The 24158-nt window shown below is 43.4% G+C and overlaps 1 protein-coding gene across 2 annotated transcripts in view; it reads right to left on the minus strand.

The window, feature by feature from the left end:
• The window catches only part of LOC113154959 (MTSS I-BAR domain containing 1), a 41847-nt gene that overhangs the window by 13114 nt on the left and 4575 nt on the right, over positions 1-24158 (minus strand). For both annotated transcript variants that reach the window (XM_026349408.1, XM_026349407.1), the window contains exons 2-6: positions 20930-20991; positions 19597-19670; positions 2563-2647; positions 1093-1184; positions 114-188 (exon numbers count right to left, since the gene is read on the minus strand). In XM_026349408.1, coding sequence (XP_026205193.1) covers positions 114-188; positions 1093-1184; positions 2563-2647; positions 19597-19670; positions 20930-20991 — 388 coding nt within the window. The remainder of the gene's footprint in view (positions 1-113; positions 189-1092; positions 1185-2562; positions 2648-19596; positions 19671-20929; positions 20992-24158) is intronic.

Genomic DNA, 24158 nt, shown 5'->3' on the forward strand with positions numbered 1-24158 from the left:
AACTTTAACATGATTTTGAAGCAGCATTATGTTAAAGCGTCAGATGTAAATTATGTCATATAATCATTATTTTTCACAAGTGAAATTACAAATGAATTTGGAAGATTACAAACCTTTCTTTGCTTTCTTCTGCAGCTTCAGAGTGTCTGAGGATCTCTTCTTGATCTCCTGACGGGCTTTCTTATACTCTGAGGAGGAACACACACACTCTGTAAACATATTCAAACACACACCTACAATGACATTAACACGGTTATATACACACATGCAGTGCTGTTTGCACGTCTGTGCAGCAGCAAAGCATGTTTTACAGGACAATGTCTGTAGGAGGTGCAGAGCAGAGGTGAGAGGCGAGTTCCTGCAGTCACTCAAAGGTTGATGGCTGCTGTGAAACCATCATGAGTTCACTGACGGTTAGTCATCGACCAATGTTGGTGAGCATCTGTCACCCTGGGTTTTGTAGTTACAGACGTATCTTCTCCTCATTTTTACCTCCACAAGACCCAGGGAAGAGAACACCAGTGCCAGTTCAGACATATTGTCAATCAGAAGTAGATATGAAGTAGCTAAATATGTGGAGGGAAAATGGTAGTCACCACTGCTTTGTTTGCAGTTTCTATAACTTCAGTTGAAGGTCTTTAGGATTTGCTTTGAATGATGAATTCAGACTAGCGCCACCTGCTGGTATTAGGGGTGTGACTGCTCTTAAAGCCACATTCAAGACATCTGGTGACCTACCTGAACTTGACCAGCCATAACATGGAGCCACAACGTGAGACCATGGACATTTGCTCTCAGTCTGGGTTTCAGAACTGTTACACCCGGTAAGGAGCTCCTTTCTTTCTTTTTTTGTTTTACTATCAAAGTGCCATTTTTCCATCTCGAGTTGTTTCTACCTTAGCAGAATTTAAAGAGCACATCCCATCAGCTCCGTTTTGAACACTACTGCTTGGGATCAATAATCAGTGACTGAGCAGCATCTGTTTGTGCTGCGTCTCCACGTTTGTCATGAGAAAACAATAACGTGCATAAACGCAAGTGACAGATATCCAAAGTACACGGCCACATGCTGGTAGGTATGTGTGTTTGTACCTTTGGCGTGGTCTTTGTCCAGAGTGTTGGCCACTCTCTTCCACTCCTCCATCTGCTCCTGCAGAGGGTTGATCAGACAGTCCAGAAACACCCTGGAAACACACACAAGCTCCGTCAGAGCGATGACTGAGCGAGTGCACCATCAGGTTTAGGATCTACTGTATGAAAGATCATCAAAGGTTTATATTTCAAAGGAATCAAACTAGATTAACATGCACACATGGGAGGAAAATTCACCTTCTGACCAGGAGCAAGCATCTCACTGACCAGTGTACTGTAGCACTGTGCTGAGCTGCCATGGTGAGGGTACGGCTAAGCCCTTGATTTAATGTATTAATGGTCATGAACCCTTCTCAGGAACATGAAGACTACGAAAACATTCCAGCTAAAAGTCGCCAAGATGAGAGTATCCTCCTCAGAGATGCCCTTCATGCTAAGTTCAGCTAATACATATTTTGTAAAACGGTCACCATCTGGACACCAACCAGCAATTAAATCAAGTCATCCTGTATTTTAGTTTGAAATATGACTCAGTCATCAGAGGCTGATCATGTATCATGACTTCAGTCAGAACCTGGAGAACAAACATCCAGAAGCAGCACAATGCACAGATTACATATTCCTCCCATGGAGCTGGAGGACGTTGTTGGGGTGAAGGGCGTCTGTGACACGAGTGGATGACTGATGCATTAAATAAGAGCGGTGCTTCCTTTGTGTGGCCTGTTTACATGTCCAAGCTATAGTGTACCTCTCTATACCGACACAGCTGGACGTCTCATCTTCTCATTTCTATCTGACTCCACACTGGGAGAGTTAATGGACTCAAGCAGAGAAGAGAAAATGGAGACTGGAAGAAGAATGGTTTTACCACAGGAGGTAAAGGAAGATACTGTATACTGTAGGTATGTATGTATAGGTGTGAGGATGATCCGCACATAGTAACTGAGAGTAACAACTTAGTACGACTCAGACTGGTTGTGTCTGTATTTTTGTTTGTTATTTAATTTTTATTAAAATCCTAACAGCTCATAGTTTGTCTCCTTTTCCCTTCTGCTCACAGAGAGAGAGCTGGGACGGCGCTGGTGTCTGTAATCCAGCTGCACAGCGTCTGTTGACACCAGAGAAATCAGTGATGCGCACCATCGCTTTAGTCGCCGTACAGGACAGCATTCATACACGAGGAAATAAACAGCAGTCAGCAGCATGTGTAGTGGTGCACGGAGCAGTGTTCACACCTACAGTAGCCACGTTTACAACAGCATTAATATGTGCTGCATGATGAAAGTTAAACGAGCATTAAACCCCACAGAGAGGAGAAGCAGACAGACTATATGTACTATACTAGAGCACTGTGCTGGATCTGTATCACATATAAACAGAAAAATTAGTCAAACACAAAATGTTATTTAATTAAAGTTTTAAAAATGTGTTCACTCACACACACACACACACACACACAGATTTACTCACATGGAGAACTGGCGCAGTTTGGCCTCGATGCTGCGGTGCCTCATGCACATTCTGGTGAGAGCTGAACCGATGTCCCTCGTCCCTCCTGAGAACAAGCACACAACAATCTGTCATATAACAAGAGAACACACCACATGTCCAGGTTGGCATGCTACATACAGTATATTGGTATTTTCAAAATCTAGACTATCTCCATATAAATGTGATTTGTATTCTACCCAGCTTCACAGCTCAATTACAGAGATACAAGAATTAATCAGTCTTAGTAATGTCAAGAAAATCCAGCAACAGTTTTTAAAAAGTTGTTTAATACGTGACAATGAATTGTCCTCGTCAGGTGCAGCATGTATATACAGTTCAAACTTAATCAAGAAGCCTCGTCACATCCGCTGGTTGATTTTAAGATCTAAGCAGAAAGAGGAAGGTCCGTTTTCCCAGCAGCGTGTCCACGTTAACAAACACAGACGACCACAATGTGTCATATGTCAACTCTGACGCCTCTGATGGAGCATGGTCACATCAACAAGTGGAGAAGAGCATCAGCAGCAGATTCAGAGGTCAGAGGTCACAGGTCATGTGCACAACAGCAGCTCTGGATCTAAACAGCCTTCAGTACATGCGTGCATGACTTGCTCAAGGACACTCCAGCAGGGCAGGAATGAAAGCCGATCGTCAGTGCAGCAGAAGCTCCACAGGCACCCGGAGGAGCCAGATGGTCGTCCTCTCTCTCCCCCAGACAGAACACTCCCTCCTGGGGGAGAGTTCACCAGAGCTCAGCCTGTCAGCCTGGAGCTCCCACACACGCCAATGTTTGTGTTCCTACACATGTGAGGACCTCTGATAAAGGGTAAAACTTACACCCTAATCTAAAAACACTTTCACTAATTCATGTCTCACATCTTATCTTATTAATAACCTGTTGGATAAAGGTGGAGGATCCTCACAAGTACTGTAAACAGGCATGCATGTGTCTGGGGTGGGGTGCTCAGCACTGCATTGCACCACTGACACCTCCTCCTCTCCTCTGCTCTGCTCTCCCCTCTTCTCCCACCTCCATGTCTTCATCCCTTCCTCTTCTTCATCGCTCTGCTTCTCACTTCATTTCCTCCTTTTCTATTTTTATCTTCTCGTCAGCGAATCCGATCTCTCCTCAACAACGAAACTTAGAAAAGTTGAGTGATCAGTGATCAGCTACTTTTAAACCAAACTAGTAATTCATTGTTGTTGTATTTTTACTGTACTACCAAAGCGTGTTAGATCTACTGAACGGCTGGTGATTGAAGAAATACAACAGGTAACAGACGACATCATCCGTTAAATTAAAGTATGCAAAAAGTGAAAAGGTCTGAATCCTTTTAAAGCTCCTCTACACAATTATTTTTAGAGTACTGACACGTTTTTTAGATTTCTATGTCTTCTATCAGTTTCAAAGGCCTCGTGTTGCATTTTATACTCTCAGTACAGCACTAACAGTGTTTCCACCGTATGGTACCAGCACACTTTGACTCAACTCTAGTGTACTTGTTGGTGGTAACAGGTACTACACAGGAACGATGGAGGATGTTGAGGGGATTCTGTTTCTGTTGCCCGGCACGTGTTCGTCACAGCTAGTAGACAGGTTTGGTTTCAGTAAAGACAACACCAAGGGTACAAAAGGGTGCTAAAAGTCCTTTACAGTGAAAATCTCAGAGCCCATGTTTATTATGGAGACTGAAGTGAAGTTAAAGAAGCAGCAAGTTTCAGGGCTAAAATTCATTTCTATCAGCCCTGGTGTGTTTGTGCCTATTGTTAAGTGCTTGGTTTGCACAATTCATGGCAAAAACTATTTTGGTGCCACTGTACGATACAGCAGCCACCAAAAGGTAAAAGAGCAGCAGACACAGTGTTAAACAAGACACAGTATGTAGGCATTAAAGTTGGAGCACTTCTAGGTAATGCACCAATGAATCAAGGCACCATTCCCACTCGACTCTCCAGACATCACCCTCCACTGTCGTCTTTCCCTCCTCTTCCTCTTCTCTTCTCCTCTCACCTCATCTTCTCTGCTCTGCCACACTCCTGAGAAACAAGGTGTTATATTTCTATATCAGTTTAGACTAAATCATCATCACCTCCAGGGTGAAGGACGGTGGTATTTGTCTGGATTTGTCTACAAAAGTTTGATCTAAATGAGTCAAACATGCTCCGAAGCTGAACCCTGGCACAGTTTCTACTAAATTTATAGTTGCAGGGCCTAAAATGGGCACAGTGCAGGAATTACTTCTGTCACTCCCAAGATTAAATTGTTTTCCCAGGCCCGGTTTCCACAGACTCCACTAAGCTTTGGTTCCTCAACCTTTCTTGACCCTGTTTTACTGTACGTCCCACAGGACACCCGTAGTTAGAGAGAATCATTTCGTACCACCGCAGGATTTTTAATGCTTTTATTTTTAGAAGCCAGTGCCAATAATATTAACCGTTAGAATTTACATCCAAGCCAAGAGCCACAGTTAAACACCGAGGCTGCTAAATTCAAAAGGGACACTACATTTGGATTTCGGTTTGCGTGGATGCAGCTGTAAATGAGTTTTACAGATACTGTATTTGCCCTCATGCTGGGTCACAGCCCCAAGCTCGGAAACTTGAGCTTGAAATCGAGTCGAGATGCAGAGTGGAACAAAGGAAGATGATCGTTTGAACAAAACTGCTGAGTAAAAGTAATGTGAGTGAATCCAGCATGATGGCATTTGCTCCTCTGCCAAGACACTGTCCGGGCAGGTTTTCCACAAACTACACCTCCAATGCACCTTAGCTCAGGTTTTTAGTTTCAGTCTTTAAATTCTATTTGTGCTAAACGTCTCAATTCTGTAGTTAAACATAGAAAAGCAAAAAGAACAACAGGCAGCAGTGTGTTTCAGTGACACGGCTAGTATTAGTTTCCTGGCAATTAGTTAATGGTCAATTCAGCTGATTGACCCAACTTTGGACTTCTCACGCTAGGCCTGAGTGTGTGTGTGTGTGTGTGTGTGTGTGTGTGTGTGTGTGTGTGTGTGTGTGTGTGTGTGTGTGTGTGTGTGTGTGTGTGAGTGTGACTGATGACTGGCATTGAGACCCAGTTGACCCAATTTGTTGGGACAGAGCAGCATCCCTGTCTGAGCTGCAGCCGATTGACTCTGATCTCGGCTGCAGCTGCAGACTGAATGACCCCGAGGCTCCACAGCAGCAGCTCATAGGCTCGTGGGATCGAACAGGACTTGTTTAAAAGCTCTCAGAGGACGTGTTGATCGGGTCAACTCACAGGAGATGAAAGGTTTGTTGTGATAAATCAGAAAAAGAGACAAAGGAAGATGTATATTGATATGAGGAGAGCTAAAATGTCCAATCAACAATCCCAACAGGTTTAACACCACAACACTGAGCATGAAAGAAGCGAGAACCAGCATCACAAATGACGGAAAAAGAATTATTTAATTCACTGGCCAATCAGGAAGAGGAGCATTTCTGGTGTAACGCGAGCACCACATTATATTTACCTCGACATCATCGACTATGAAACCACTGGGATGTGTTTTGGTTTCTAATCAGGTTTAATAACCCTCTCTCCACATAACTTCTGTTAATTGTTTCCCCCGGACAGGAAACAACAAACCTCCACCAACTTATCCTCCTCACAGTGTTTTAACATGTTAATACATTTCTGTACAAACGCAGCAAAAGGCCGAGTGGCGTCGATGAGGAAGCTGCTCTTTCACAGTCTGAATCCTTCCAGTCTGAAGCTCACTGTGCTTCTGTAAGTTCATAAGAACCTAGAGTGAAAATCATGTTCATTTAGAAAACTATAACCTGCACACACATGATTTACTGTGTCAGACGGACAACGCAGGAAATACAATCACAAGACTGAATGTGGCCTTAATTTCAAACCCACATCAGAGGATCCAGACGAGGCGATAACCTGACTATGGTCTCGATGCAGCGGGATGTGTGGAGCTTTACACTGAACAGTAGGTGACCTGGAATCTTGGACTGGAATTTAAACCCATCTCCATCCGTCCAACTGGGATGTGAACTGAGCCGTCACATTCCCACAGGAGCACTGGTGGAACTGGGCTGAGGAACCAGAGCAGCTGAAGACACACACACACACACACACACACACACACACACACACACACACACACTGACCCAGCAGGACAGGCAGTAAATCACCGTCCTCTAGTATGAGACTATATTTCTTGTCTTGTTGCTACAGGCAGGCTGCGAGTGGAGAGCTATTTTTGAGAACTGGAGCATGAGGGAGGAAGAGAGGGAAGACGACAGAGAGAGAAGAAGAAGAAGATGAGGAGGAGGACAGAAAAAGTTAAAGACATGTAGGTTTATTAATTCTGTTCCTGTTCCTTCACATCACTTAAATAACCTGTCAGTCAACTACAGCAGCTGCAGCAGCTAATACTAATACAACCCAGTTCTTTTTCTGTCTACTCCTAAACACAAACTAAATATAACACTATTACCTCCTGTATGGTCACTTGTAATTTCAGGTACAGCCAGGGATTCATTTATGGGAACAAACTCCATGATCAAAAACAAAAGTGATGAAGAACAAAAAATTATAAAAACAGGAAAAACACGGTTTTGATGCCGTCTGCTGCAAACTGCAACCAATCAGGTGATGGTCAACTAAACAGCCCCACGGTGTTGCCTGCAAGTTGCATCAGTCAGCATCTCTCTCTCTCTCTGTATGAAGCCAAGGTCACTTTGCTACTTCAATACGTCTCAGGTGTCAACAAGCAGGAGAGGTGTCACCGTGCCGCAGCCGTCAATCTCTTTAATGCTGAGGCACGAAATACCAACATGTGGCCGATTAGCAACATGTCGAAAAGGTCACATTGAGCTCAGCTGGATACAAGGAGCAAAAGCAAATTAACTTCTATTTTATATGAGCTCATGAAACAGTTTCTGCTTCTGCATCTTTACAAAAGTGTATCAAGCCATGTGGAAATCCACGACTGGACATCTGTTGTTGCCTCCTACACCTACGCTCTTCATATTCCTGAGTGATTCTAAATAAAAACTATTAAGTCAACATCTGCACCTCGTCGACCGCCAACGACGTCACACAGTCGAGGTTCAGACCTCCAAGAAGTTCGTTCTTTAACTAGGTTACAGAACATGTGAGGGGGGAGTTTCCAGTGAGGCCAGAACAGATTCCTCACGGCTTTTCCGAGGGCGACCGGGTCGTACAGTCTTGAAATACCACACACCGAACCAGTGGGGAGTGGTTCATAGCTGCCTGGTAGTGGAGGCTGCAGTCTTTAGATGCCTTCTGCAGCAGTGTGTGTGTGTGTGTGTGTGTGTGTGTGTGTGTGTGTGTGTGTGTGTGTGTGTGTGTGTGTGTGTGTGTGTGTGGGAGGAGGGAGGTTTACGATGGAGTCTTCAAATAGGCATCCTGGGAATATCTCCCCTCTCTGATTACATCCAGGAGCTGAACCTCTCACATGATGGACGATGCTCCACAGTATCTGCATTTTGTTTGGTTTAAGAGCTTTGAAACATCCCTTCATTTTCTCAACAGGTGTGGTCGATTTGACAAACATCTCTGCTGACCCGCTGCTGGTCGAGCTGGTGTCCTGGGGGAGGCGCAGGGCTGTCACGAACAGCGATAGCTGTCAATCATCGGCAGCGAGACAGCTGTCGTCCTGTCGGCTGCTCCGACCTCACAGGAGAAACAGTACAAGAGCAAACTTGGGAGGGAAACTGAAGGGAGACTTTAGATTTATTTGAAATATTCAGATAGAACTGGTTCTTTTGTGCACCATGAATTCAGCTTGATCATTTTTAACAAGCGTTGTTTTACTTCAAAATATGTCATCATCATAATTTCCCTCCAGATTCGATGTTTTCTCCTCCAATAATATCAAAGAAACTCTATTTGTGTGGCTGCAACTAATTAATTATTAATCACTTGTGTTTAACCAACAATCCAAAACCAAAGTCACGTGAAAAACAAAGCTCCAGTTCCTCAGTTCACGTCACCTCACTTGATATTTCTTGTGTTTTCTTGACCTTTTCAACACTCAGCTGCAGATTTATCCACATCTGAGGAGCTCTGGGTGAATATTTGGAGAGATATTCATGGATCAAGATGAACAGTTCAGTTATTTCTCCTCTGGCAGCTGAGAAAACAGAACAAGTGACTCAACAGCTTCACAGAGACAAAGCAGCCTCCACGGCCACCAGGCCGTTCACAGCCACACACACACGAGACGGGTGGAAACATGTTTCAATCTATACAGTAACAAGATCCTGCTGATATCAGACTTTATTCCCAACATACTCAAACAACCTCTAGGGGTGTTGTCCGCAGCTTTGACAGATTCCAGCCAACACACACACTCTTTGAACTGCAGCTAAAACAAAGTGAGGGGAGCGTTTGATTTGTTTGACCCAAGCTGCTGCCAGCACCCAGAGCAAAACCGGAGCTCTTATTTCACTGCTAATCTGTAGTCAGAAAGTGTTGGCAGGCCGACTGTGTACACCCACTGCACAGAGTGTGTGTGTGTGTGTGAATGCTAAATGCTTCTGTCACCTCAGAGTTTGACCTGCTCAGGTTGCTGCAGCAGAATCTGTGCAGAGTTTCATTCACGAGCCAACTGAAGAAGAAGCCACATCCCAGGCTACAATACAAACTACTGTGCAGCTCGATCACGTCGGTACCGTGTATTTGTTGAAGACATTACACCCGGAGTTGATCATTTTTATTAGCCAAGCCCATTCCACTATTTTAACGGGCATCATGTCTTCAACTATAAAAACTGACACTGCACTGGACGTGTCCCTGCTTAGATCTTCCACGAGTACAGACTACTGCCCCCTGCTGGTATGGAGAGTTATTCCTTCCCCCACAGGCACCAAACATCCGTGCTAGCTGGTCGTCGGCCAGTCACTCAAGGCGAACTCCACAGCCGAAGCAGCTGCTGCTCTAACGTTGTGAAGAGAAGCCTGTTAGTGAAGTTAAGAAGCAGAAAATCAGTTCCGTGAGACGAGAACTTTTTGTTTACTGTCGTTATAAATTCCTTTAGTAATAATTATTTATTGCTAAACCCAAACTTGAACTACGTGAAGTCAGACTGGTGTTGAAAATATAATAATTCTGGACAAAAGTGTCGGAATCATCCAGTTCAAAACTCTAATTATCAGGTGTGTTTAACTTCTTCATCATTGAATTATCTTGCAAAACAAAGCTCTGAAAAACCTCAACTGTAATTATCAACCTAAACCGCAGCAGTGAAACCAGGACAAGGTGTTGACAGTAAACAGCAGCTACAGGAGAAAGAAAGAAAAGGAAGAGATTCAAAGAGACAGTGATGATATCAGAGTATATGAGGAGGTTCGTGTGAATGTGCTTCATCTGCATCTGGCACCAAGTGAAGCTGCAAGTTCAGGATGCAGGATCTGACTCCAGCTCTGTAAAATGTCCTGTAGCTGTACGATCCTGAAGAAAACGACTTGATCCCGATCATTTCAGTGTGGTGATGCTGTTAAAGGTTTATTATTTCACACACACATAATCATAACTCTCCTGTGAATGTGAATGTAGCTGTGTGGGAGGTCGCTGCTGTGTGCCGCTGTATTCAGGTGTCTGTCTGTGTGTGTTGGAACTACCCAAAGCCTGTTTGGGCAGATCTCTTTCTGCTGCGATTGGCTGTCGCCTGTTAAACCAGACACACTTTTATCCTTTCATCGCTCCCTGGAGCTGAGGGAATCGCACCCCCTCTCTGTCTCACACACGCCTCTAGATCTCTGCCAGCATGTAAACCATCAGGACTCGAATGAGAATCAACATCGTCAGCGCATCATTTCCCCCCAGAGGTCCAGGTTTCCAGTACAGGAACCTTCTCACCTTTCCCTAACTGTCATCTACTTCAGAGAGACGGTGGGCGAGTGGGGGTGGAGGCGAGTGTTTAGCACAATAGCCAGGTTTGTGTTGCCAAAGCTTCACGAGCTCCGGTTGATGATTCAGTGAAAACAGTGTGTGATTTCAAAGTGTTCGACGTCTTTAGCGAGCATCGACAGGAACAGTTTACTGTCAACTAAACCATGTGGGATGCAAGTATCACATCTCAAACAATAACAACATGCAAACATTCTCAGTACTGGAGCAGAAATCCTGTTTTTGTCAAGTGTTAAATTAAAAACAAGACTCAGGGCTGATTCTGAGCTATTTTACCATTTTAAAGCCACTTTGTTTTGTTTTCCCATTTCACCGTCTTCTCTTACTGTTTCTCGTAGAGATGCACGTTTCTTTAATCACTAATTAGTTCTAATTAATTTATGTAACACAGCTCTCTTCACCACAGTTTTGCTGCAAAACCAGAGAAAATTCAACTGGACTCCACCACAGGCCAAATAACTGAAATAACGAGCTTAGAACTTAATTATTATTAATTTTAAAACAACTTGCTCGTCCATAAGGAGTTAATATGTCAGAGTGCAGCAGGTACACACATCTCACTCATCTTTGCAGGCCGACAGAGTGGCTGTGAATTATTTAACATCCATTCAACCTTTACAAATGGCCCTGACCTCCTGCTGGTAAACCACCACCACCACCACCACTCTCTGTGGGGACAGACACTCGAGTCCATTACAACTGAGTTTGCTCTTTTTCATTAGTTTGTTTATTCACATTCGTTCATCTCTTGTTTCTCTTTTCAGCCTCTCGTGCTCGGGGGTGTGATAACAGAGAATAATGTTTGGCTCATTCATTAATCACAGAAAAAATCAAACTACAAATGATAAACATCATATTCCGACTGCGGGTCAAATCTCTCTTTGTCTTTTTCCACAGAGACCAGCACAGAGTCCAAGTCCAGACCTGCAGAGGGAGTGCTTAAATATTCCTTCTGATGCTCCGCCAGATGGGTGGGGCCTCGTGACTAATTAGGAGCAGTTTGTGCAGGAGATGAAAAGTACACACACACACAGCCTCACCTGCTGCGTAGCCCTGGTTAATAATTCAAACACACCCTCTAGCTGACTCACAGACATACAGCAGACGTGTTCCTGTGTAAATACGATATAGAAACAGTAAAATAGAAACAGTAGCGACACAGAGCTGCTTGGTTAAAACAAAAGATTATGTAGGTGATGTAGGTCAGAGCAGCAGTCGCACCGTCACAAGCAAATACGTGGCCACGTTTGTTTAACTTTTATCTAGAACATACTCACACAGAGCAAACCCGCCTTCAGATTTACATCAGTGTTGTCAACATGTAAAAAAGCAGAAAACTCTGCAATAATGTTTTCAACAGAACAAAAATCAGTGCATGAATTCAAATAAACAGTGCTCACTCTGTACTTGTGCAGCATTTGGAAGTTGGAATCCGAATACATGTGCACATTTTATCCAACTAAATTCATTTATGAATCATGACGTTGGCTGTTTGCAGACACTGAAACTCTTCCTTGCCGTTTTTCTACTACTAAAATCTGCACCATTTATTATAAGAGGCAGCACTAACAGGAGCAGAGATCCTGCTCTGCACCAGCTGAGCACAGGCCCAGTTCAGACACTGCTCTAAAATATGTCACAGTACGTGGTTTTCACGAGACAGTGATGAAAACCTGTTGCCTCTGCTGTGGAAGCTGGTGGATTATCTTTCCCAGAACCATCACAACAGATGTTCATCAACTGCGAGTGGCTGCTGCTGGATATCACCGTTCATTTGCTCTAATTTGTACAGTAAGTCTGCAGTTAGTCCAACTCGCTCCATATGCTCCGATTCACAGTCCGCGTGACGTCAAACCAGGCAACTGCTGCTGTTGCCGTGGTGATGCCATACCATAATGAGACCCTTTAAAGACCACACTTCATTGCTGGCAGTCACTTCAGCTCAGCTCTCGCATGTGACGAGGAACACCTGCAGCCTCAGAAGACGGACTCATGATCAGATTAGAGCTTCACTTCACGATGAAGCACTCGACGCGATAAAAGATTTTTATTTTAATCTGCTACATGGTTGAAAAGGCACCGAGACGACGTTCTGGGTTGATTCACAGTCCTCGAGTCTTGTCTCAGATCAGCAGAAATAGGAGAATCCACCACAGCTGTGGTGTCATCAGGCATTAGCACATGTTTTAGTGCTGTTAAAAGACCAGTCGCTTGTTACACGTTTCACATGTGCAGTGATCAGTTACAACTGGTGCTGCACCATGAAACTAACCACAATCACGTGGTCACCACTGGAAAACACACGTTTAGTAATATAAGCTTTAAAAGGGGCTTAAAGGAACAGTAATGGCACAGAATAGAATTAACAGGTGAATTTTAATTTTGAAACAGTTTGGACTCGACAGTAGCTCTGATTCAGGGATTAGTTGGAAACTGGCTTTATTCCGTTTTTTTTAATGACGTATTTCTGATAAACCTGCAGTAGTTTACTGGAAACCCGTTTTCCCTCAACCTGCCTCCATTGGTCACTTTATGACATTAAGATGTGCAGATGGAATCAACGTAAAAGTGACAGTAGCTGTAATTATGTCAGGTTTTATTCTCATGTAGTGCAGCTCCTCTTTTTCCAGATTTATCAGTGTCCTCCTCTACAGTGGATTTATAACCGCTTAACGTCCCAGTTTTTAGAAAGAAGCCCTTTAAAACTGTGAATGTTTTATATCACGGAAACGTTTCCTTCGTCAGAGCTGCTGCTGGACGTCGTCTGGATAAGATGTCAGTCAGTCAAAGGAAAGGAAATAGTAAACAGGCAGATACGGTGCAGAGGTCAAATATTCAGAAGTGGACTTCTCTGAATTCCCAAAGAGTTTCCTGAAAATTAAACGGCTCTCAGCAGGAAGACGTGTAGAAACATTAGTACATTACATAAAATGAGAGTGGAGGAAACTATAGACTGTTGAAACTCAGTCATTAAGATGAAGAACTGGGAGTGTGGTTTTCTAACTTCATCCTCCTGACTCCAGTTCAGCATCTGACAACATCCCGCTGTCTTGTAATATGTGTTGAGTAAACTCTTCTACAACTTTTACTTTTATATATTTTTATAAAAGAATAAAATAAGGAGCCCCGTCGAACCGGCTCTATTCCAGTTAATTACTTGATGGAGCTTAATTTAAAGTCTTTAACTCAGCGTCACCTCAACATGCAGAAATAGCAAACGCATTTAAAATATAGTACACTACTACTATTACATAACCTGTGACTGTTTCCTCATAGTTTCTACCACAATATACACAGAAATGGAAAATTAGAGAGTAATAATATCAAGCTGTTCTCTCAGGGAGTGGAATTATATAACTGAGAAATTCTGCTAGAAGCTAGTAACTTCAGAGGAGCTCCTCTTTAAATGTAGACTGTCCGACCTCTAACTGACCTTGATAAAAACTCTAAAAACTGTGTGGACACTGCAGATATGACATCACTCACCTGCGATGATATCATTAAACGACGGGCTGCCAAAGGAGGCCATCTGTTCAAGACTCAACCCACCAACTCACTGCAGCAGTGACTGCAGCAGCATCCACAGGGATTCACTTGACTCCAGTCTGTCTAAAAACCACAACACACGGTAGCAGAGCAGCACAGACGAGCTCTGTCGCTGCGGTTTTACCTGTCGCGCTGATCGGGCAGCAGAGCAAACAGCAGGGAACTTGTTTTCTATGAACATAATGTTGCTACCGTCAGTCTAGTGTATTTGAATCATAAATACTTGTGATGCCATTCAAAATCTCACTGTGGACAAAACCACAATCGTGATAAAATGATCCAGGAGACTCCGACGTCTCTGTGAGGATGTTAAGAACTTCACATACTGTATTTATGATTCTTAATTATACACATGACTTCCATGCATTCACACAGCGTGTTTGACAGTTCCCACGACCAGCAGCTGGGTTTAATAGTCGTTTAGCTTTTGAACTCATCACAAACTGTGGTTGGTCTCTTTTGCTTTCACACCACAAACAAACTGCATCAGACTCGAAAAAACAAGGTTCACAATTTCAAGAGGCCTCAGTCCGGTGGTCCCACAGTAAACACTGTAAACCACCAAGAGTCTCTTGGAACCAACACGTGGGGTGTAAAAGATCCATGCAGCATATTTTGTACATTTCAGGTCCTTAAAATCGTTTAAGGCTGGAAAAAACATTTCATCACACAGTGTTTGACATTTCCTTATGATAAATATACTGGATCTGCACCAGCTGACTGTTTGCATGTATTTATGTAACCAGACTACTGGAATCTGATTTCCTCTCTACATGTGTCTTCATTTGGAAGCATGGCTACACAGATTTGAACGTTTCCCTCATCCTGGTACAAACCAGGTTTTTCATCTGCATGTTCAATGAGCTACTGGAGAAAGCTGGTTACTTAAATGCATGTAAACACAGTGACTGAAACTGAATAGTAGAATATATAAGATGTCTTCTGCATCATGTTATATACAGTTCTGATTTCAGTTCCCTCCAGGACCTTTGGGATTCATCAGAGTCTTCTCGAGTCTAACTGGGAGCAATGGGAGCTGCAAATCCCTGCAGCTGGTTCCACTGATGGGAATCTGAAGGAGGAACTGAACCCAGAAGCTCAGAGGTTATCAGACAAGTTTAAATGTCACATTTGAATAAATAAAAGCTGTGTCCCAGCTTTGAGAAGCTTTGGTTGTAGCCGTAGCTCTACATGATGCTGGTATTAGCCTTTGCTGGGAGCTGGAATCAGCTCCAGAGCTGTAATTGGCAACTCAAGAGGACCAGCGGGAGTTTTCATCCTGCGGCTTCATATCAGCTCCATATGCTGCAGCTCCACTCACACAGTTTAACCACAAACACCACAACATGTTGGGAATGCTTTGACCTCAAAACAACATCTGGCCTTTAAAGCCTTTTGTGGCTCATAGGATCCGACAGTTTTTACAGCCGGCTGTTTGGCTGCATTTGGAAAATAAAAGCTCCAACAGCAATTTGAGTAAACTGGGAATATTAAAGATCCACTTCAGTTTCCTGTAGTAAACTGACAGCTTCTCTCTGAGCAGACAGATGGGGGGAGATGTTCCATTCAAGGATAAACATCCATAAACATCTTTCCAGATGTCGATAAATGTTAAGGACTAAACATGAACACAGACTGAGATTAACATGATTTCATTATTATTGCTCTGCTTCATTATCACTACAACCTCCAACAGCTCAGGTTGAAGTAATTTCACCACTTATTGTTTGAACAAAGCCCAAAATATTTAATTTACCACCACAGCAAACAAAGAAAACATTAGAGAAGCACCAGTAACAGTCACATGATGTGCACCCACAGGAACATACTGCATGAACAGAAGAAGAGTGAGGCTGATGGGAAGGTGTGGTGCACAATCCCAGTTTTCATTCTGTATCTATAAAAACATTTATAGTCTACGAGCTTGTGATGACTCCACTCAGATATTTCCATTAAATCATTGAAAAACCATCCTGCATTGTGAACCGTTTTTAAAATCAAAGCTTGTGACATGTTTCTTTTCCTCCTTCTTTCGCTACCTTTCCTTGTTCCTGATGTCTCCTTCCTCTAGCCCCTCCACCTCATCCTCTCACTACCTTCCCTCTTCCTCCTCCTCCACCTGCATCTTTCCCTGCGCCTCCCGTCCTCCCTGGCTCTTTTTATCTAATCTTTTCCCGCCCACTCATCTCCTCCTCTTCCTCTGTCCAACCCAGTTACCAGGCCTGTGTCAAAGTGACAACGCTTACCGGCCCTTTAAGAATGAAACCCTCCCTGCTGGGAGGTTGCTATAGTAACCACACACACTCCCAGGTAGAGGGGACACCTGCTGTGTTTCATTTCCATAGTCTCTGTGGAGGATGATGAGATAGCGATGCTCCACGTCCGTGACAATATTTGCATCTGATCCTTCGCTAAATGCTCTTCATCGACTTCCTGTTGCAGGAGGTGGTGCCACGCCAGAGAAGAAATATATTCTAAAGAGTCTACCCTCCGACCAGTTGGACGTCCTGAAAGATCGACCTGACAAGATGCTAAGACCCCTTCCACTGGCTCCTTTCATCGTGAACGAGCAGCAGGTAGGACGATGGAGGTAGGACGGTCCCGATGTCGGACCGTCCTACCTCCATCTCTAAGGCTGAACCCGGCCACCCTACAGTGGAAACACCACCCAAAGCTCACGATCACAGATGAGGGCAACGACGTAGATCCACTGGTAAACTGACAGTTTGCTGCTCAGCTCCCTCTTATTACTGCTGATGCTGCATTAATCCATGTGTCAATCTCACGCTGCATTTTACTCTTAATCATCAGAAGCAAGAGTCTCGTTCCCAACATGAAGGAACAACAGAGAACCAAGGCCTCAGATTTACAGGTATTAACTCACAAATATGCTTCAGATATCAATCATGTCTTCACGTTTTCTTTTAATTGTGTTAATTTAAAGCTATTTGAGTCTTTGAATATTATTTATCACACTACTAAACAGATCACCTGTGATAATCCTCATGATAATCAGCATCTATCCCAGTATAATGTGAATAAATACAAACGTTCTGCTTCTGATGGGTCGAATGTGCATGAATGATGGAGATGAGGTGACAGATACAGTACAGAGCGGTTCTGATGCTGCAGTGATTTCCATCTTGTTGCTATGAGCACCAGCACCAGCCGGACATGACAGCCAACAGCCTCCCTCTCCTCCCTCCTCTCTCCATCCATCTTTTTCCATCACCCCTAACCCATCCCTCTCCATCACCATCTGTCCTCCACATTCTCCTCATATGGCAGCCATTCATGTAGTGCACACAGATGATCATCTAAGTGTATTTGGTCTATGATTTCACACGTTCTGTGTTAAACATGGAGGAAACCGTCGTCTTCCTTTTACGTTTTGTGGCTTTTGAAATGAATCCATGTCTTTTGACAGGTTGTTTATGTCGGTTTGAAGATGTACCTCTATCTTCATCATGACTATAACCTGACTCTTGGAGGTTTCCTGGGAAGCGTTTGGATTGTAGTGATTACTGTGAGAAGCCGTTTTTGTTTGGTGGGTGTTCATTTTGTTAATGTAGTGTATACACACACACACACACACACACACACGTCTGTGCACTCAGATGGTCATACACAGTCACACCCAAGGTGCAGGTAGAAGACTCTAAGCTAATGACCATGGGTGCAAAGAAGCCCCAAGACAAACATGTGCACCAAACCTACTCCTCATAAAAATACAACAACGCCCGGCACGAAAGTCTGAGAGTGGGGGTGATCTGAAGTGGGTCTGGCTGGTAACCAAGAAGATTCTAGTTTCTGGACATGCAGAGTTGTCATCAGGGTTTATAATGCTCATAATACTCAACCACGCACAATAAAACGTGGTTCACTCTGATAAATAGTACATGTAAAACATTTAGTAACCAAATGACTTGTACTGTGTAACAGTGAACCGCTGGATGCTGGGGGGCTGGGGGGATTCATTTATCAAAGACTTCAGTTGTTGGTTGATCTGCTGAATTCTGGTTATTCAATAAACTATAATTGAGTTTTGGATATCTGCAAACTTTTTTTTCTGTGTGTTGTTATATCAGAAACACTGCTTTTAAAAAAGTGAAGCAGTCAGCAGCACTCTGAGGAGGAAGTCTGGCACGGTGGGGTGTGGCTCCACAGACCTGTAATTGTCCCAGCAGATGCTGAGAGAAACCAATAATTCAGCACACTGCTCCAGGTGTACACACACACCTTTACACACATATACTGTACATACAAACACACACACACACACACACACACACACACACACACAGGATTACAGAGCGTCTGTGACCCAGAGGCCTAGAATCATCTCGACAGTGACTGATTGTTTCCTTGGTTACTGTTGTCATTATGACAGTCGACTCGACAGGAAGCTGGCCTACATCCAGCACCTTGAACAACACACACACACACACACACACACACACACAACTTTAAAGACCATTGTTTTTCTCTGAGATTCACTAAACAACCGTTCTCCACAAAGTTCACCACAGAGAGAAATACTGACCTCTGACTTTCACATGCAGGTAAACAAACATACACAACCAAACTGAGCAGCACCTCGAGATTTCATGTAATCAGTTCAGGAAATAACCTCTATTGATTCTCCAGTACAGTGATCGTATCTGTGATCATGTGTCAGTAACAGAAAAGTACGAATCAATGGAAAATGTGCAAACAGCTGCACAAAGATACAGAGAGAGCTCCAGATGTTTCTGTCACTGATAACGTCAAACAAGAGCTGATCGTTAAACTGTACTGTAATCTAACTCAGTTCAGCAGAAAGGCTTCTCAAGGAGGTCAGTTTGTTTTCAGATGTAAATTATTTTCTGTTGCTATGTCCATAAATAAGCTGGACCGGGTGTCTACAACATCCAGTTTGTTTGATCGATTTGCTCACACTGTGTCAGTGTCTGGTGGTTTTTGTATGTGTGGTTTTAAAGGTTTGTGGTTGGATCATGTAAAACACAACCTCCTCTCAGAGGGGAGTTCATCAACCCGTCCCAGTGCTGCTCCACACAGAGAGAGAGGAGTAGAAACCTAAGTAAAAGTATCGGTGTGGGCCACATTTAGTTAGAAAAATACTGTAAGATCAACAAAATTCACTTTAAAAATCTAGTTTTAACTTTAAATATATATTTTTATATCCTACTGTGTAGTTTAATGTATCATAATGAATTTTACACTGTCACTAGTATCAGCTCATCATCGGTGTAGTGGATGCATTAAGAAGCATTAATGTTAAACGTTTACAGCACTTCAAACTGTATTCAAGTACAGTATTTGACTAAAGGTTTGAGTAAATACTGATACAGTGAACTCCGTCACTCCACCAGGTGTTAGTTCATGAAGTGATTCAGTCATTCTGAACACAAGACGCAGCATCTGTTCATCTTTATCACCAACAAGTTTCATTTACTGACTCTACAACCCAAAGGAAAGTGTTTCCTCATGTGCATCGAGCATTACACACACACACACACACACACACACACACACACACACACACACACACCTACCTCGGCTGTTAGTTGCCAGGTCGGCCACTTTCTGAAAAGCGTCCAGGAAAGCTGCTACGGCCACGACTGTCGTCCTGGGAGAACAACAACACAACACAGGACGAGTTAGTTTCAAACAGTGATGTACTGTTAATGTTCATTTGAATGTGGTTAATGGCTGTTTGAATTGTAGTTAGTGATCCACTGACTGACTGTGGGATGTTGTCATACAGAGAGAGACCTCACCATCACCTATTAACCTCCTCATATTTCACAACATCCTATTTGTTTCTCCTACTGACAGCTCAACAATCAACAGGCATACTGTTCCTTTATGTCTCTGAATTATAATACACATGATTCAGGTCTCATGTGAGATTTTGAACAGTCACTGTTTATACTGTGTGTCTCTGAATTGGCAGCTGCGACTTCCTGGAAGCTGTGAAGTGTTTCGGTAAATTGTTGGCATTACTGTGAAGTATATATGATTCAGTGCTAATGGGATAAAACATCAATCCGAGCTACATTCAGTGATGCTGCGCCAGACAAACTGTGTAGGAGGAAAGATGGAGTCGGTGTTTGTAATCAGCTTCGACCTCTGGTGACCTCTGGCCCAGTGCACAATCTCTGGAGCCTGCTGCTGATCCATCGCACCGATAATGACTTTATGGTGGCATCATTAATCTCTGCCAGCCACACAAGGTTAATTGAGCTGTGCACATTTACATGTGTGTGTATCTGTGCAGGTGGTGTGTGTGTCTATGTAGGAGTGTGTGGTTAATGGACATAGAAGGTGTCTCAGTAAGAGCGAATGTTCTGACCATGATGCACTCCTTTCTGTGTGTGTGTGTGTGTGTGTGTGTGAACCACAGAGCTGAGGACGAGGTGACAGATCAGCAGAGGTGAGTCTGACATTTAAACACTTCATGAAGCAGAGCGATTGAATTTTCATGACCTCTGGTTTTTAATGAAGAAAAAAAAACCTGCACATTAGAGCACGAGCACCAATGTTTTCAGGATGTAGGTTAGTCCGACGGATTCAGAAGGCAATAAGACAAGTGCAAGTACAAAATGAGCCGAGTATGCTCAGTAGAAGCTTGAAGTTACAGCTACTGATATGAGTCTATTAAAAACAGACTCACGGTTTTAGAGCTCTTTCAAACACCAACGTGAAAACTTCAGCTTCGACGGTGTCGTCCAAACATTTTTAAGTTTTTGTTTATATGCAGCTTGTGTAGAGAATGAAGCTGCTCCTAGAATTGAATCTCATACAAAGCTTGCTAAGCTCTGTGTGTGTGTGTGTGTGTGTGTGTGTGTGTGTGTGTGTGTGTGTCTGTGTGTGTGTGTGTGTTACCTGAGCTGTGACTGCAGTTTGCTGGCCTTGCTGATGAAGTCATCCCAGACGGGGTAACTGCCCTGAACAGGAAAGATAATCAACATATTAGATTTAGTGAATTTACATCAAACCAACATTTTCCTTTCCACTCACACACACAGTAAATATACAAATACAGAAGTCACAGTCAAATCGTTTCACATGGACTGATGACGACTTGTGAGGTCTGGACGGGGGCTGATCACACATCATCTGTCTACAGTTACTCAGACACAGGAAAAACATGAATTGTGAGCATCTGATGCAGCAGTGATCAAACAGACAACGAGGCGACAGATCAATAACACCGATCCACATGCCCCACCCTCATCAGCCTGTCTAGAAGAGGCCAGTCGAGGGCCCCCAGCCATGCAAATGGAGTATGGGTCCAACACAAAGCACGAGAAGCCAAACGCTGCAGTGCAGAACTGTGTGTTCAGAACGCAGGCTGCATGGAGCCAAACACACACACGAAAACTGGGGTACGCTTCTGATGTCAGCACGAGTCCCCCTGGTGTTTTCAGGGTGGGTGGGGCTACATATTTTTTACTGCAGCAACAAATCTGAGGCGTTTTCATTCAGTGGATTCGGGTTAGAAGTCCAACCACAGATTTCTCCCCTGTTTGAAATGTTTACATTTGTATTTGAACAACTCACACCTGATAAAACCTCCAGAGAGTAGTTTTACTTTGGAGTTGGTTGGATGGAGGTGTTAAACCTTAAACACTGTAAAGAGCCTTCTGTTGATTTGGTGCTATACAAATAAAATGTAAATGAATTGAACTGGATTACAGCCCTGAACTAAATTTAGACCTTTAGTAAAGAAACTCAATTTCCAGGGAAGGTTCGTGACGTAAAGACTGTAGAGCATAAAACACAGCATCAGTATTAAAACCTGTTTTAAACTAAGACCATGAACTAGACTTTCTGGTCTGGTTGTCTACAGATGTCTTTTAATAGAATACTTAAGGATCCATTTATGATGATACTGAGAACTAAATCCAGAACTACTGGTGCAAGACTGGGTTCTCATATTCTGCCAGATCCGTCTTCAGTATTCTGAGACTTTAACAATTCCAGCAGTTTTTGTTTCCTTGCTTCCTCGGACTGTGTGATGTCTGATGCACTGCAGTACGAAACAGATCCATGTAACTACACGGACAAAGGTACCACAATAAAAGCAGCCATCCTATAATACAACTAAAAGTCAAGATTTAAATGTGTGTTATGTTGCAGTGAGGTGTATTATATTATATATTTCCTCCTATTGTGATGAATCCACTTTGTGCTCTGCTGCATGTTGTGGGTGTTTCCTTTTCTCAGCGTTACAATCGTTAGTCCTCCACCACCGTGCAGCCCGGGCTGGGTGTGTTCGGTCTCATTCTGCTTGTGAGAGAGTGATGCCCAGCGTCACTGCCTGGTTACCGTTGCTATGGTAACGCTGCTGCAGAGCAGCTTCAGACAGAGAAGGATTTGTGGAGAGGGGAGGATCACACGTGCATGCATCCTCACCCAAACACACATTTTTTGTGTGTCACACATTCTCTTTCTTTGTCTCTCTCACTCACGTTCATATTCAACATGCACACTTCTTTTATATCTTTTCCTTCACAACACACACACACACACACACACCACGTTTCCATCTTCCTGCTCTCTATTCCTCATTAATCATGTCCTCTGTGTTACACTGTGTGTGTATAAACCCACATCTCATTACATCTTCTCACTCTCTCTGTATGAGACCACACTGAGGCGAGGGCAGGACCGCTGCATCCATCAGTCACTGAGGACATAAATTGTCACCGTGGCAACGACCAAAGGCAGCAGCAGCAGCCGCCGCCGGCAGGTCCTTCAGGAAACCACCGCTCTGTTTGTTTGGCTCTGTGAACGACGGCACAGGCTTCAAACAGATAAAGCCCTGTTTGTTTCTTCTTTAGCACTGATCGCGTGAGATTACAACACTAATCTGATTCCTCACATTGCAGCATGGCTGTGTTTTTCTGTCGCGATCAAACAAATAAAGAGGCAGAATACATCGATGAATGACTCCAGATTTCTTTTGAGCATTAGTAATAGCATCTACCTTCTCTACAGGTTGTCACTTAGACTCACACTGCAGATGTTGCTGGTCCACTGCCAGCATCATAAACTGCTCGACCACCAGGACACGAAGACCGTAGCCCATATTTTTGTGGATTTATCTCTGGCCTTGGAGTGAGTGGAGGGCGTGTTCAGCAAGAAGGGGACAGACTAGATGATCTTAGAAATATTGACACATAAGTGTTCTTTAGTAGGTTATTAATATTTAGCATAGGTTTAATTTTCATTTAACAGTATTAGTCCTATCCTTATAACTTGGTAAAAGGTTCCCTGTGGGAATGACCAATCAGGTTCCACCTTGTCCACTGAATCTGTCTTTTACAGACGCCAGCTACGTTCAGACTCTCTTGGTAAAAAGATGGTTTTTAACATTAGCGCTAGGCTAATCTAAATCTTAATCTTAATCTTAATCTTAATTTACAGCTCATACTATTTGTCAGATGTCACTAATGTTATTAAAGTTACTTATAGATGGTGACACAAGGTTTAAAGATGACATCAAGTACGGCTGGAGGTTTAATCTGTAGCCATTTATAGTAAATCTGAGTTTTATTGCATCTGGTTTCTAAACATTGTTGAGGTTCTTTGCCAAGTCTACTGTGGGTCTAACTGGGTTTGGATCTGTCACATATAAACCCTCATAACAGAGGCGAGTGTGGTCTGTCAGCTGCAGGTCTGACGTGCTGCGTTCAGGAACAGTACATAGTGTAGGTCGTCTGTGTTTTAAAAGCCCTTTCACCCTTAATGTGTTATTTTAGGAGCTTGGAAAGGTTCAGTCGGTGTAATCTAAGTTCAGACAGAGCCAGGCCAACATGAGACTGTACACTGGGTATTTTAATAGTGTTTGGGTCAAGGTTTACACCAACACCATGAGCTCCAGGTTAAGATCGGGTTAAACTCATCAGAGCTACAACGGAGAGCAGAGAGGAACCAGTGAGAGAGTCAGCGGCAACAAACAGAAATAAAAAGCAACCTGAAAGTGACTCATCTGGCCGAGGTACCAACGTCAAATCTGGCAGCCGCTCTGTTCGTGATGTTTCCATGACTCCAGTGATACAATAATAGAGAAGACAATTACTTTAGCTCAAAAGTAAATCAGAAGAAC

The sequence above is a fragment of the Anabas testudineus genome, chromosome 11, assembly GCF_900324465.2.
Source record: "Anabas testudineus chromosome 11, fAnaTes1.2, whole genome shotgun sequence".
In the NCBI taxonomy this organism is placed as follows: Eukaryota; Metazoa; Chordata; class Actinopteri; order Anabantiformes; family Anabantidae; genus Anabas; species Anabas testudineus.